The 16,240-nt window shown below is 40.9% G+C and overlaps 1 protein-coding gene across 5 annotated transcripts in view; it reads left to right on the forward strand.

The window, feature by feature from the left end:
* The first annotated feature begins 329 nt into the window (after positions 1-329).
* The window catches only part of NCAM1 (neural cell adhesion molecule 1), a 513,914-nt gene continuing 498,003 nt past the window's right edge, over positions 330-16,240 (forward strand). For 2 of the 5 annotated variants that reach the window (XM_074216690.1, XM_074216691.1), the window contains exon 1: positions 330-510. In XM_074216690.1, coding sequence (XP_074072791.1) covers positions 462-510 — 49 coding nt within the window. In that variant the 5' untranslated portion in view covers positions 330-461. The remainder of the gene's footprint in view (positions 511-16,240) is intronic. The other 3 variants (XM_074216694.1, XM_074216693.1, XM_074216692.1) reach the window with 3 other exon arrangements.

Consider the following 16,240-nt stretch of genomic DNA (forward strand, 5'->3'; position numbering starts at 1 on the left):
CTCCCCGCCCCGTCACGCCGCCCGGCCCCGGGCGCGGGGGCTGGGGGAGGGCGGGCGCGAGCGCCGCCGGGCGCGCGCCGCTTGTGGACGAGCCCGGCTCTGGCGCCGAGTCCAGGCCGGGTTTTGCGGCCGGCCGCATCTGCCGCTCCTGTCTCACCTCCTGGATGCTCGGCACTATTTGGAGCGGGCGCGGTGGAAGGACACAGCGCGCCGCGCCGCCCCCCGCCCCCCGCCCCATCCTCGCCTCCCAGCCGGGGCGGCGCAAGGATCCCGGGCGCCGGCGTGCTGCGGCCGCGCTGTCACTCACTCGGCTCGGCGCGTGAAGGCAGCTCGCAGCGGCCGGCAGGGAAGGCTCCCGCGAAGCAGGCGTCCCCGCGCTGCCGCCCGTCCGCCCGCAGGCCCCCGCCCCGCCGCCCGCCCCGCCGCCAGGGCCCTCGCAGCCCCCCAGCCCGCGGGTTACGATGCTGCCGGCCAGGGCGCTGCTCTGCATGTGTCTGCTGGGAGCCGCAGGTACGCTCGGGGTCTGTGTGTCCGTCCGGGCCGGGGGTGCGGGCGCCGCCCCCTGCGCCCGGCGGCCCTGGCGGGGCGGACACGGAGCGGCGGCGGGGGCCCGCGGGGGCTCCGCGAGCCTCGGCCGCCCCGCCCCGCCTGGCTGCCCGTGTCTGCGCCCTCGGGGGCACGCGGGGCTCGGGCTGGTGCGGGGCGGGCGCGCCCCCCCGAGCCGGCGGGGCCCCGCCGCGCCCCTCCCCGGGGCCGGGATAACGGTTCTCCGATGGCAGCGGAGGGGGAGAAAGCCGGGCTGCGCCCCGTGACGTGACTTCTTCATTGGCCCCATCGCCGCGAGCCGGCGGCGCTGCCCGCGGTGCCCGCGCTGCCCGCGGTGCCCGCGCTGCCCGCGCCGGGCCACGGCCGACCCGGCGCTGGGCTTTGACAGGAGGAGGGGCGGCGAGGGGAGGGGCGGAGGGCGCGGGCGGCGCGGCCGCCCCTGCCCGGCCCGCACCCGGGTGCCCGCTCCGGGGCGCCTCGCCCCGTCCCCCCCCGCCGTGGGCGAGGCCCCCCATCCCCACAAAGTGGAGACAATGGAGGCGGAGCGAGGCGCCCCGAGTGATGCTGCGCGCGGCCCGGGGAGCCTCGGCCGCGCGCCCCGCCGCCCCCCGCCGCCCCCCGCGCCGGGCGCGCGTGGTGACACAAGTGGGGGGGGCGCGGGGCCCAAGTTTCGGGGGTGGGTGGGGCGGGAACCCCCGGAGGCCGGGCCCGAGGGGCGCCGGGGCGCCGCGGCCGGACCTGTTTTCGGGGGGCTGCCGGGGGGCTGGGGGGCGACGCGGCCCGAGCCCGTGCCCCCGGGTAAGCCAGACGGGGCACGCCTCCCCCGCCCCCCAACCTCCGAGAACCCCACCCCCGGCCCCTCTCCCGGGCGGCCAATCAAGAAGCAGCTGGTTGGGCGGGAAGCGGCCCGGGGATTTTTATTGCGGCCCCGGCGGCGGCGGAGGCGGCGGGGGCCCGGCCCGAGCCGCGGCCGCGGCGCCCGGTTTGCCAGTCTAACGGTCTGGAGGAGCCCCGCCCCGCGGGCGGACCCCCGCCCCGACCCCCCCCTCCGCTCCCCACTCCGCCAACTTCTGCGAGAATAAAATGGAGCCGGGGCCGCATCCCGCCCGAGCCTGACAATGCCCAGCCGGCGCTCCGCTGGGGCCGGGCACCCCCGCCGCCGGCCCGGCCCGGGGCGACTCCCCGCCGCCGAGGCGCGCCTGCGCACCGGACCCCCGGCGGCCGCCTGGGCGGGTGGGGTGCGGCGGGCGTGTCACGACCCGCGAAGCCGCGGGGCCTGTCCTGCGGGCGGGGGCGCGGACCCAGGGAGGGGGCGCGGCGTGGCCGCCCCTCCCCCACCCGACGGACCGGGCGCGGGCACCGCCCCTCTACCTGGGGGCGCCGCCCTCCACCTGGCCGGGCGGGCGGCGGGGCGGGAGGAGGGCGCAGCGCGGCACTGCCCACCTGGCAGGCTGCCCCGCAAAGGGCACAGGTGTCACCCCAGGCTTCACGGGTGGAGCTCGGGAGCCGGGCAGGGCGGCCTTGCTGCGCCCCCGCGGCCGGAGCACGGGCAGCTCCTGGCCCCCGCACCCCGGGAAGTTCCGCTGACCTGCAGGGGTGCGCCGACCAGCCCCGCTGCGTGGGCGGAAATCAAAGTGAAAGGTGTATCAACTCCCCCCGAAATCTGCATTCTGTTCAGAGGGGACCACACGTTTATAGTAAAAGTGCCTTTGCTTAAGCGACCTGGGCCGGTGGATCATCCATTCACCTGTAACTGCGCAGCCCTCTGATACATAGTGAGTCCCAGCTCTTCATTTCAAAAAGGAACGATTTTGTTCTAAGAAAATAAGTGATTGGAAAGCACTTCCCTTTGTATTTTTTACACATAGTCTCACATCTAGGTTATACCTAGAAAAGCACATACAGCGTAGTCGTTTTAGCATTCTTTTGTTAGGAATCAGATTTCTCTTGCTGGTTTTTATTATAAAAGTGGAGAAAAATCTTATAAAACTGGAGAAAAATCTTTATAAATAAACTGTTGGCCTCTATTTTGAAGAAATTACATTTAGGAATGTTGTAAGTCTTATACTTGAAAGAAAAGATAATAATAGTAATGTTAAAAATACTAATAGCATTTTCAAAATAGAAACTTTATCTACAGCACTATATTCCAAATATAGTGAAATAAATAGATCAAAATATGGAAAGGAAAAATATAGTCTAGGAACTACTTCACTAAATCTGTTTATAAGACAAGCTCTGAAAATTTGCGTGTTTTTATACCCAGCCTAAAACTTCTTAAATATTTTAAATTTTACATCCCAATTATTTAAGCTTTTTTTTTTTATAATGGGAATATTGATGGAGCTTATTGACCTTTTTTTTGGACTTCTTTGCCCATGAATCTTATATGATTGAAGTTATTGGATGGGGAAAAAATAATATACTTAAGAGCTCAAACTAATGACTAAGATCTCAAAACTCTAATCACAGAGGTTCACCCCAATGTCTGCTGGAAACAGGCCAAGGTTCTACATTGACTGGCAAAAATTGGTGTCAAGTTTCCTTCATAGGGATTGTTGACATACTAGAATATTTATTGAACTTGGAAAGGTTCTCCGTGTTTGTGTGTGTGTAATATATGACATAAGTCATATGACCACTTATAAGAATCAGGGTCCAAATGAATTAGATACTGTAAAGTTGGCTCAGCTTGTCTTTAAAAATCAATGTATGATTTCCCCTTCAAATTAAAACAACATTTTATAATTTAGACTAGCATGACACAACAGATGACTTCTCTCCTTTTCTTACTGAAAAACTTTTTTAATTATAGTGAACATCTTGAAAGCTTTACATTACTTGACATTTCAACTTTAGAATTCCTGACATAGCTACTTGATTTTTTAAAAAAAGAAACATTTTAATATTAACTTAATACATTTCTAATATTTCTGTTGAGTGTTAAAATGTAATTGCTTACATGTATATGTGATAGCATATACATACATGTGTATGTTTATTGGTATGCATATGTACTTTTTTCTATAGGCTTTTGTACTTTCATATAAAATATTAATTTTTAGAATTCCTTATTATTAAAATTAGATCTGAACTTTCACTTGAGTTGTAGAAAAGTCGAGCCAATTGAAAGGAAGGAGGAAGTATTGCACCTGCTATCACCAGTCTACAGGGAAAAAGCTAGTAACAGGCAAATGCATTTTTAAAAATGCTTTCTGTAGCTTTCAGTCATTGAGTATACAACTGTTACACATTTTCAAGAAAAAAAAGTGTCTTAGTGGGAATTTTATAGCTGACATTTTCAGATGAGTGATCTAACCAATTTCTAGACTTAAGAAATGCCTGCTACTTTTTCAAGAAGAGCCTATCTACTCTATTCCTTGGAACAGATTGTTGAAAGACCTTTATTATTGCTACTAAAGTGTTTCCAAGTTAAGCAAAACTGAAAAGCTCTATAAGTTGTCACCTTTGTGGGTTATGATGGAAATCTGAATTTTGAATAAGACTAAGCTTGCTTTTCTCAGAAGGCAGGAATTTCTGAGTGGATTTCGGCAGGAGATAGTTTGATAGCTCTTTTAAAGTATTCAACAAGTCTGAGAGCATTAAGAAAATGAGATGTAGATAGGGGACTATAGTTCGTCATATACCTCATTAAAGAGTAGTGTGTGGTATGGGCTTCTGGATATTTAAAAGAACAAAATAATGAAGCTGTGATTAAAAAAATAGGCACATTGACTCTTGCTGGATAGCAGTATCACAGAAGCACTTTTGAAGGTCAGATTTGTGCTAGCTGTAGCCCCTTTTGTTTAGGAACTCTCTGTGCCAAACCCTAAAACCATTGCTGATGTAAAGGGATGTAAATTATTTGGGTTTGGCAGTAGTGCCATTATGCCCTTTCAGTTCATGATGTTGAAATGCTGCCTCTCAGCTGCAGATGCTCATTAAGAGCATCGCCTTTTGATGTTAGTCTGAGTGCCAAATGGCGGGCTTTCAGGCAGTTTCAATACATTATACTTATAAACTGTCTTAGTCTATGTCTACTTGCAGCCACTGAATCAAATGTTTTTCAAGCCAAATTGATACAGTGTGGGTTTTTTGCCTAGCTATAATAACAATTGATTAGTTCAGATTAGGTTCTTAAAATGGATAAAATGAACAGATGAATGATTTCCTTATCCGGTGTTTTTGATTGTCTATAGGTGGCTCTAGAAAGCAATTACCTGTTTTTGGAATTAGATTTTAAAATGGAAAAATGTTACATATTATTTTTCTGTCTGCATTACTTACCCATGACAACCCGTGTGAATGTTGTCCTTTTGTACAAGATTATTCCTTGCTGAAGGTGAGTGCTTTCTTTATATTCTGGTGTGACTAAAATAATTATTGGTCTGTTTCACATTGCACATGCTTAATGATTGTACCATAGTGGTTTGTCTTTTGTTGGCTTTGTTTTCCCTATGTGTCCTCTTACCTGAAAGCCTCCCTCTTGACTATTTTGTCTAAATTCGCTTTTAATCAGTCAACAAACATTTATTATCTATATCTTTGTTGGGTGGAGAGATAAAGATAAAATAAGAAAGGTCATAGAATTAAAGAGTTGTAAATGAGCTCAGAAAACAATCTAGTTCAAAGACCAAGAACTCCCTCAAGTGCATTCTTAACAATTTGGTCAGCTTTCCTTTGAAGATCTCAAATGAGGTGGACTACACCACTTCCCTAGGTAGGATATTTGGAGTCCATTGAAAATGACAATGTAATTCTCTTTCAACAGATATCTTCCCAAATACTGCAACAGAACCATTTACTGAGTATTTGCTTTGTGATTTAGTCCATGGGATAATTTTGTAGCTCTAGTTAGATCCAATAAACATTTATCTAACAAACAACCACTATATGCAGTTGTGTTAGATGTTAAAAATAACATTGACCAAAGGCAAAGAGCTTGCAGTATTAAAAAAAAAAAAATAGAGTATATAGAGATCAGTAATTCAAATAGGGGGGAAGATCCCTGAACTTATGACAAATTTAAGGGAATTCAAGTGTAAAAAACTCAGTGTACTGCTGCAGATTTTCAGTTTATCTTAGTAAGTTACCTGACATATGGCAAGATTAGGTGACTTGCCTGTGATCAAATAGAAACTGTGTCAGAGACTGGATTTGAATTCAGGTCTTTCTGATTTCACATTTAGCCCTCTGCCATCACACCACACTCAAAATATTCGTCTCTATTTTAATTGAAAGCATCATTTAAAATTAGACTCATTATTGTAGGACATTCACAAATTTGGGAAGTTTATTACAGGGGCCATAGATGTATAAACAAGGTAGGAAATTGGAACAGAAGATTAAGGTATATTTTAACTAGAAGTCTTTGCTACTTGATTGGGTTTTTTTTTTATTGTTGTTGTTGTTGGTTTGGGTTTTTTTTTGGCATGGCAGTGGGGTTAAGTGACTTGCCCAAGGTCACACAGGTAATTATGAACTGTCTGAGGCTCTACTTGAACTAAGGTCCTCCTGATTCCAGGGTTGGTGCTGTATTGATTGGTGCTACCTAGTTTCCCCAGCTGATTTGTTTCTTGCCTTCCTCTTTCCTTTAAATTTGCTTGAGAGAGATTGAGGAATTTAGGGGCTGAGAAAACCTTTGGGTCTAGAGACCTACATAAACCATAGGGCTTATTTGGCAGAGCCCTCTTTGAAGTGAGTTTAGGGTATAGGAATCTCAGTTAAAGAAGGAAATTCAATAGGGATTCCAAGAACTTTCTAACCCTAAATAAGATAGAAGATTGAAAGAAAGACCTTGCCCCTGGTCAGATGGAGAAAAGGAATGCAAAGAAATGATTTCTAGCTTCTATCTAGCAATCTAATAGGTAATCCCCCTGGTAGTAAAGACCTTTCCTTCTGTAGGAAAAAAAAAATTCCTCACTACCAAAGTCCTGGGATCCAACAGATCTATATCATTATGGGGATAAAAATCCATGGAAAGTTTTTCCTTAGTCAGACACCGTGAAAGGCATAATTCTCTAAATTAAGGACTCTAAGGTAAATGAGATATGGTAGAGCCCATTTTTCTTTTTGTAGGAAAGGCAGAACCTCATCTTTGGACTCTAGGTGAAAGTAAAAGCAGAGAGTGACTTTATTGACCACAAATCTGACAGAAATGACCCACTTGATGTAGGCCAAGTGGGAACAAACAATGAAGAAGAATGGGATTGGGAAGATGTTTCTGCCGTTTTCATAAATGTTCCAGAAGCAACAAATGGGCAATTTGATGCTTTTTTATTAGTGAATAGTGTTGCCGCTGTTAAAGGCATGAGAACTTTTTTTTTAAAAAAAAAGCAAAACTATATCTCTGAGATATTTATGAACTTAAGGGAACAGTAAAGTCAAAAACTTGGGACAAAGACTAAACCAAGTTATTTTTCAGAGCCTTATATGACCTAGAAGGAAGTCCAAAAACTAGACCAAAACTTTAGGTTTAAGGTTTGGTTATTGATGTATTTTTGTAAGGAAAACTCTCTTTACCAGTGTAATTCAGTATTTGCACTGCAACTTATATGTGTTATGCATATCATACTTTGCAATATATGATGTATTAGCAACTTTATTATGCAGTGATGTCAAGTTGGAGAAGCCTGTGTTTTTATTTATGTTTTATTGATTCAGTCACCTTTGTAGCCCTTCTCCTCACCTTCTCATTTGCAGGTTTAAAGTACTCAAGACTGACCTTGTTAGAACTGTATAAATCTAAAGTGATATTGAATCTGTATGATCTTACATAAGTGAAGTCTACTTCACAACATTGTTGTGTATAAAGTGCATAGTAAATTATAAAACAACTATGAGGTTATAGATTATGAGATTATTGAGATTAAATTATGTCATTAATAATAAAATGTATGAAGTTCCTGACATCTATTTTAGCCTCTTTTTGCATTATATTCTGGTTTTATATAATTGAATTTAACCAGAGCTTAATCTCTATGTCAGTAAAGTGGTTCTGTATAAGTCTCATGCAAGAAACATTGCTTTGACTATCTATTTCAGCAAATTGGGGAGTTGAATAAATTATCTTTAATTCCACTAAACTAGGTAAATTCATAGTAGCAAAAGTAAAAAAAAAAACTATATGAGTCAGTATTTTTTAAAAGAGAATTTCCTTTAATAGCAAGATTTTAAAGCATGATTCATCTAAATAACCTCAACTCTCCACTTTATTTTGCCTATATTATTATTTGGAAAAACATCTGGACAATCAGCAGTGGTGTTCAAAGCTTCATGCAATGCAATAATTATATTTGTCTTGACCTAATCAGGGGTAAGAATCCAGAAGTAATAATATATCTCTACTGTGAGCCTCAGGAATCAAAAGGGATATTGTTTTCATAATAAAGAATGATAGATAATTTACCATTTTCAAACCAATAACACAGTTATTTATCCTCAGGTCTCAAGATGTTTCCTTTTGCCCTCCCCTACCATTTTGAAAGTGTTCACTCAAATGTTTTAGCTACCACATTAGTTTCCCTTTCCTCTTTTTGTCCAACTATCTGAATGATTAGTTTACAATTATTGCCTTCACTTTCTTACTAGATAAACTCTCATTTATCTTTAATCTTGGACACACCATTAACACTACTTTCTCCAAAGTCAATAATACTCTCTCTGGGACAAACCCCAATAGTTTTTATATTCTCCTTGCACTTTCAATCATTTTAACCCACTTGAAATAGCACTGATCTCCTTAGTCTTGTTTGGTAACTTTGACTTTAGTACTGTCAAGTTTTCTTGACTCCCTTGGAGAGACAGGGTGGTGTAGTGAATAGGTTGCTAGTCTTGGAGTCCAAAACATTCTATAACATTCTGACATATGACCATCGGCAATGCTCTTAACCACTCTGAGTCTTAGTTTAAAATGAGGATAATGAAAATGAGCTTCCCACCTCATACGTTTATTGTGAGATTCAAATAAAAGAATTGCATATTAAACATAATGCTAGGTAAATGTTAGTTATTATTCTTCCCTTCATTCCTCTGACTGACTGGAATGAGCCCTCAAAAGCCCTAAAAAAGAAAATCTGTTCATCCTTTCTAAAGAGCTATGTAAGTTTCCCTTTCCTGCCAGTCTCACATTTTTGGTATTTGTATAAAACCTACTCTTCTTTTAGATCCCAGATCAAATCTTACCAGACTGTTTGAAGCCCTCTATTTTCACAATAACCTCTCTTTCTGAACTCCTTTTGTACTTGTTGCCTCATTCATAGTTTTGAGTGTATACCTGTGAATTTGTATTTCTTGACTTACTATGTTGCAGTGGCAATCTGGGTTTTGTCAGGATTGCAGTGTGGAGAGGGGCCAGATGACTAGAGAGTTTCTGGGGGATGACGTAAAGCATGACTGTAGTCAACTAGATATGTGGTGGGCCATATGACATTAACCACTCAAACTAATGCAGGGACCCAGGACTAGTAGGAGTTCCAAAGTTAAGAGAGGGTTAAGTTCTTCATTTATCTACTCCTGATTACTACATAAAGATCCATAGGGAACAAGTGATGTCTGACTCAAACTTAACCTCTCAGCTGGGTAAGGGTGATAGATAGGAAGTAAAACTAGTGACAGTGAAGAGGCAAGAATTGTATGTCTAGAGACAGGGACCAGAACACTTCAATTCAAGAAACATAAATTCAGTGCCTTATTATAAATCAGGAACTGAAAGTAACGAGATAAAGATTAGATATTGCCTCCCCTCAAAGAATTTGTGTCCTGGGTAGGGTGAACAAACTACATATAGATAGATAGATAGATAGATAGATAGATAGATAGATAGATAGATAGATAGATAGATAGATATACACACAGATATACAAAAACTAGGTTTTTAGAAAAAAGAGTATTGACAGTAGAGAAGATAATAGAAGGTTTTCTGGAAGAAATGGACCCTCAATTCAACCTTGAAGGAAGATATGGATTCTACGACAAAAATGAGGTAAAAGGATATTCTGTGGAAAGGGAAACCCTGTGTATGAAGACTGAGAGGTAGGAGGCAGGCAGAATGCCTAGTTCAGGGAATAATTTTACTTTATTTGGAACAAAATTGAATGAATGAGATGGAATAATACAAAGTAAGGCTGGAAAGATGGATTAGAGCCAGTAGGAATCTATAAATGTTAGATAGAAGAGTTTTCTACCTTTTATTCTGAAGCAACTGGGAGCCAATTAAAGCCTTTTCAGCATAGAGTGTTATGGTCAACCTGTATATATTTTTTTATTTTTATTTTTTGCAAGGCAATGTGGTTAAATGATCCACATAGCCACCCCCCCCAACCTGTATTTTAGGAAGATGATTTTGTCAACTTGACCTAATTGTTTGAAGTCTTGAATTTGAATCCTAAGTCTATCTAGCTATGTGACCTGAGGTAACTAATTTTTTTTATTATGATTATAGTTGTTAATATTAAGTATTTTCAATTTCTCTATAAAATAGTGACTTTAACTTTTCATTTCTTCAGCATTGTAAAATTTTCAATTTCTCTTTTACTCTACACATCCATCAAATTCTACAGATTCAATAAATATAAAATACTTTTAGAATTCCTTTCTGTTTACATATATAGCCAATATGGATTTACCTTAAATGCAAACAGTAGAGCAATATTCTGACTTACAAATAGTACAAATTACTAGTTGATTATTCACTTTACAAAAAGAATTTCAGCTTTTAAAAAATTACCTTTTTACAGAACAAGCTCATAGTACATTTAAGTATATTTTAATTTAACAAAATCTTATGTAGATGCTAAGCCGAGAGGTATACATATAGGAATATTATGGCTGAGTTTGCTTTATGCAAAAGAATCATTTCTCAGGTATGAAAATCAAATTCATAAAAGCAAATATTTCTCCATATATGACTCCATTGAAAATTTTTCACATTTCCTCTCCATATCTGATTGTCTGTTAGTTGGCCTTGACTCTTAAGCTTTTAATTTAGTTTTAATGTCTTCCATGTGGCTTCTACTTCTCTGTCCTTGTAGTCAATTATACAAAGGAACCTGGTTCATTTAATAGACCATCTTTAAAAGTGGACTACCAGGGGTGGCTAGGTGGCGTAGTGGATAAAGCACCGGCCTTGGAGTCAGGAGTACCTGGATTCAAATCTGGTCTCAGACACTAAATAATTACCTAGCTGTGTGGCCTTGGGCAAGCCACTTAACTCCATTTGCCTTGCCAAACAAATAAATAAATAAATAAAAGTGGACTACCTTTGGAAAATGGAAATAATTATCCTTTATTCTGGCTTTTTTTTGTTCATACCTATGATGTTCTTGACAGTTCCTTATGGTGGGACATATTTACTTTGAATGTGAGTAATATAGAGAAAAAGCACTGGATTCAAAGTTAAGAAAACTGGATCTTGGCCCTACTATAGGCCTCTAAACTGCATTATCTCTAAGTTCCCTTCCAAATCTAAAATATTATCATTCTGTAAGTCTTCAGAAGCATACCTTTTCTGCAAAGCAAGTTCCACCTGGTTTCTGATTGAATCCTGATCACTTTACTGCAGCAGTTTCCCAGCCAGCCAAATTAACTTACTTCTAATTTCCTCACATTTACACAGTCTAAAATATGCAGAGGCAAAAATTCTTTTCCTGCATCCTCATTCTGAGAGTCACTTTCCTAATCAGAAGACTACGATGTCTTTTTTTATAAAGCCAAAATACTTTAGGAGATATAGCTACCAATCGTAGTTCAATCCATAACTTTAATATTCTTAAATTTGACATTACTTCATCATTTTCTTATAAATTCCCTACCTCTCCAGTCTGATATTCAAGATTCCATAACTTAACCCTACCTTATTTAATCTAATTTCTCAGGATGAATTGTCCAACCATTCCAGACAGTCCAGTCTTCTAAATGTCCTTCAACCTTCCCCTCTCCCTCTGACTATTAAAGTTCTACTCTCATTTTTAGCCCAACATGAGTCCTTCCACAACCACTTCAACACCTAAGAATGGCTTCCTTTTCTAAAATTTCTGTAACATGTTACGTATTTGGGCACTTAATATGTTGCCTTGTGCTATAGAACTGTTTCAGTTTAATATAAAATAGAATGTAAATTTCGGACAGGTAAGGACAACGCTTTACATTTGTTTTGTGTTCCTTTTCTCCTAACACTCTAAGTAGGCACTCATCACTTGGTTAAATGAATAAAGTTCTTACTCAGGACTCCCTTCCCACTTATTTTTTTATTTTATTTTTTCACCTCCCAGTTATTAATGAAGGAATAAGCATTTATTAATACTTGTCATATGTTCAGCACTGGATGAAGTCTTTATTTTTCAAGAATCTTGTATTATAATAAGAGTGGCATCACATACATATAGAAAAGGAGATGTTCTGGGAGGGGTGTTTTGTATTGGGAAGTCACAGTACTGATTATGGATGGAAAGAGCTGGGAGGTGGGGGAGGTAAATACAAAATCTCTGATAAATATCAAGGAGAGCATTGTGGTGTATTCAATAGCCTAGACCTAAAGTCTGTGTAGAAGACAATCATACGATAGACTTAGATTTGGAATAGACTGTCTTGGCTGTTGAGTCCAAAACCTTAGTTTTACAGATCAGAGGACTGAGACAGAGAGGTTAAAGACTTTCCTAGAGTATGAGAATTTGAAACCTAGTCTTTCTGACTTTTAAGTCTAGTACTCTATTTTCACTATATCATACTACCTTTTATAGGTTAGGTTTCCCCTGGGTTTCAAGCTGCTCCTGATTTATGCCAGACATCCTGAAGCTTGGCCCAGGCAGGTTGCAAGTGAGAGCCAGTATTCCACTGACCCCTTCCCTTAACTGAGTAAGGGTGGCAACTCCAGCAGCTAGAGGAAGAAAGGAAGACAGTGTCAAGGAGAGAACTTGAATTATATAGCTGTGGGCAGGTATATGTATGAAAGATTAGGAAAGGAGGGGTAGGAGAGAGGGTATTTATTTATTTGGAGGGATTAGAAGCAGCATCTGTTATATGACAGGGAGAGTAAGACTGTCTTTGGAAAGAGATATAACTAGGAAGACAAAGGCATAGAGACACATTCAATGACCAAGAGAATGACTGAGAGAGAGAGATAAATTGAGAAATATATTTTGAGAAAGAATAAACTATCATCCCTGATTTGCTTAAACTTCTTAATGCAGATATTTACTTTAAAAAGCTTTCTTATATGAGTTTTTACCCATTTTCCAAAGGGTTTAGAAAGTCTGTCTCTTAGTAGTATGGAAACTGAAACATTTATCTGTTTGCTCATGCAAAAACAAAGTAAAACTCACAAGTTGATGGCTTCAAACACTCTAACTGGACTACATCCCATCTCCCCTATCACATGACCATACAAATATATTCAGGAATCTGCTACCAGAAAGAGTCCATTTTTAAACATGATGTATCAAAAATTGTACCAGATCAGTAGCCAGACATCCTGGATACATCACTTACTGGTTATGTAATGTTGAACCTCTCCATCCTCTGCAAAATAGGTATAGCATTTGTTCGGTGGATCTCACAAAGTCTATCAGTGTTAGGCTTAGACGAAATGATTTATGTGAATATGTCTTTTTAAAACTATAAAGTATGGGGGCGGCTAGGTGGTGCAGTGGATAGAACACTGGCCCTGGAGTCAGCTGTACCTGAGTTCAAATTTGGCCTCAGACACTTATTACCTAGTTGTATGGCCTTGGGCAGGCCACTTAACCCTATTGCCTTGAAAACAAAAACCCAACAAACTATAAAGTATGCAAATATAAAGTATCATTGTCATGCACCTGGCCCTTACACTAAAACATGCTTCTCAGAGAGAACATAGATGTACCAAGTTAAAAGTTGGTCTGCTCCCAGCTAGCATGTTTATTTCTCTCCTCTCTGTTCATAATATGGGGAAATATTGGGCCACAAGAAGCACATCCTATCATCCCCAGAGAACTAAAGAACTCATTTTCCCTCATATGTTTTGTAATTCTCTCTATTATTGATATTATTATTTAATTATTATTTGTATGGAGTGGTCCAAAGAATACAAATACTAGGGAGTTGTTCAGAGTATTTGGTTATATTGTAGGTTGAATGATGTCCAAATCAGCCTTGAACAATGTCAGAGATAACAGCATTAATCCTTACCCAGATATATTTTTTTCTTTATTTGGTGTTACTCATCAGAAGTTTAAAATGTTCACCCCCCAAAAATGAACTGTCTAAATGAAGCTTTAAAAGAACAACATGTAGAATGATGATAAGATATGACACTGACATAAGTCAATTAATTTTTAGCCAACCTTAGTAAGAGCCTCCTTTGGTATAACACCTTACCATGTGCTTTTCATTCATTTTCTTATTAGATCCTCACAACAATTCATATGAAGCACATAAATAATTGTTATCTCTATTTTATAATGAGGAAACTGAGCTCAGGGAAGCTGTGAATTACCCAAGTGTTCATGTTACCTTGATTTATGATGGTTTAAATTTGAATCAAATTTAATTGAACTGGGTTAAGGTCTGGAGAGCTGGGTTCTAAACCTATAGGGTCTGCCATTGGCTGGCTGGTTGAACTTAGCCATGTCCCTCTAGGTATTAGATGATATATAAAACCTTTTCATATTTCAATTCTCAGTGAATCTACATTCTAATTTAAATAAGAGTTTTTGGTTTGGCCGGATTTAAGTAATTAGGTTGAAGATTTGGCTAAATTATTTGTCCCCACAAAAATATTTTTCAATTTTAATATATTACTTATAACTCAGAGATAGGCATTGATTTCATTTTAAAAGATATACATTTTAAAGAAGTATTTTTTTAAAATTAGTTTTAGTTATGTTTAGAAACCCAAGAAATTCTGTGGTTATTTGCTTACCATAGTTATGAAGTAGATTATCAAGTGCTTTAGGAGGTAAACATTCATGGGTATTTGCATAGTCTTTTTTTAAATGAATTAAGTTCACTTTTTTAAAGGTTTTTTGGCAAGACAAAGGGATTAAAGTGACTTGTTGAAGGCCACAAAGCTAGGTAATTATTAAGTGTCTGAGGCTGGATTTGAATTCTGGTCCCCCCCCCCCCCCCACTCCAGGGCTGGTGCTCTATTCACTGTGCCACCTAGCTGCCTCTGAATTAAATTCACTTTAACAAACTTTATTAAACATTTTTGAGTAGATTTAATGTGCAGAATTGCCAGTTTCCATCCTAATGGAGTTTATAATGTAATTGAGGATTTGAGACATACAGAATGACTATAATAAAACAGATAATACATGGGTGTATAACAGAGATACAGAGAGCTAAATGAAGTCTAAGAGTTTCTAGGGAATTTCTTTACCAGATAGGGGAAGATTATATAAGAAGATGATAGTATTTGAATTTGAATTTTAAGAAGATAGGTAGGTGAAGGTCAGTTTAGTTTATGGAGGAGTCTGTTCAATGGAGGTTTTGAGTTTGAATCTCAACTCAATTCTGTACTATTAATATTGACTCTCTTGGCCTCAGTTTCCTTTCATATATCTCCCAGCTTCCAAGGCCCCTTCTAGTTCTACAATTATTATTCCATAAACTTCTTGCTGTTTCATACATAGGGGTCTACCATCCCTGTGTCTACATACTTTCCTTACCTCTGCTTTTTAGTATAAACACACGTACACACACACACACACACACACACACACACACAAACTATTTTGTATAAATCAATTGTTTCTATCTTATTTCTCTTCATATTTTCCTTATCTTAGGATAAGGAACCCTTAGGATAGTGTTTAGCAAATAGTAGGGGCTTAAGAAATTCTTATTTAATCAGTCAGTAAGCATTTATTAATCTCTTACTGTATGATAGGTAATATCCTAAAAACTGGGGATACAAAGAAAAATAAAAACAGTTCTTGACTTCAGGTGTATCACATTTCATTGGGGGAGACATGTTAAATAACTAGATACCTACAAGATTATATAGAGTAGTTAGAAAGTAATCTCAAAGGAAGGAGAGGAAGGAATGAAGAAAAAAAGAGAGGGAAGGAAGGAAGGAAATAAGCATTTATTGAGCAACTACTGTTTACCAGGCACTGTACTAAGAACCTTACAAATATAATAATAATAGCCAACATTTACATAGTGCTTACTATGGACCACATATTATGCTAAATGATTAATGATCTCAGTTACTGATTATTATCTCATTTGATTCTTGCAAAAACCTTAAGAGGTAGCTTATGTTATTATCCCCATCTATCCTCATAGATATTTGCATAGTATTTCTTTTTTTTTTTTACTACGAATTAAGTTCTCTTGAACAAACTTTATTAATCAATTCTGGGCTGTCCACTAGGGGAAATTTATAGTTTCGGAAAGATGGGGATATAAAACTGAAGGAAACTGAAGCTGATAGAGATTAATGTGATTTCCCCGGGGTCACGTTGGCTAGTTAGAATCCAAGGCAGGATTTGAACCCAGGTTTTGCTTGAAAACTCAGGCCTAAGTGCTCTATCTTCTTGCCACTTCACTGCTTCTAAGGAAAGACTCTAGCAGTTAGATGACCTGGGAAAGGTCTTCTCTAGCAGCATCAGATAGCATTTCAGTTGGATCTTGAAAGAAGCCAGAAAGTTCAGGAGAGGAAAGGGTTCTGTTTTAGTCAAGATGAAAGTGTAGAAGGAGAACATTCCAAACA

The sequence above is a fragment of the Macrotis lagotis genome, chromosome 1 (assembly GCF_037893015.1).
Source record: "Macrotis lagotis isolate mMagLag1 chromosome 1, bilby.v1.9.chrom.fasta, whole genome shotgun sequence".
In the NCBI taxonomy this organism is placed as follows: domain Eukaryota; kingdom Metazoa; phylum Chordata; class Mammalia; order Peramelemorphia; family Peramelidae; genus Macrotis; species Macrotis lagotis.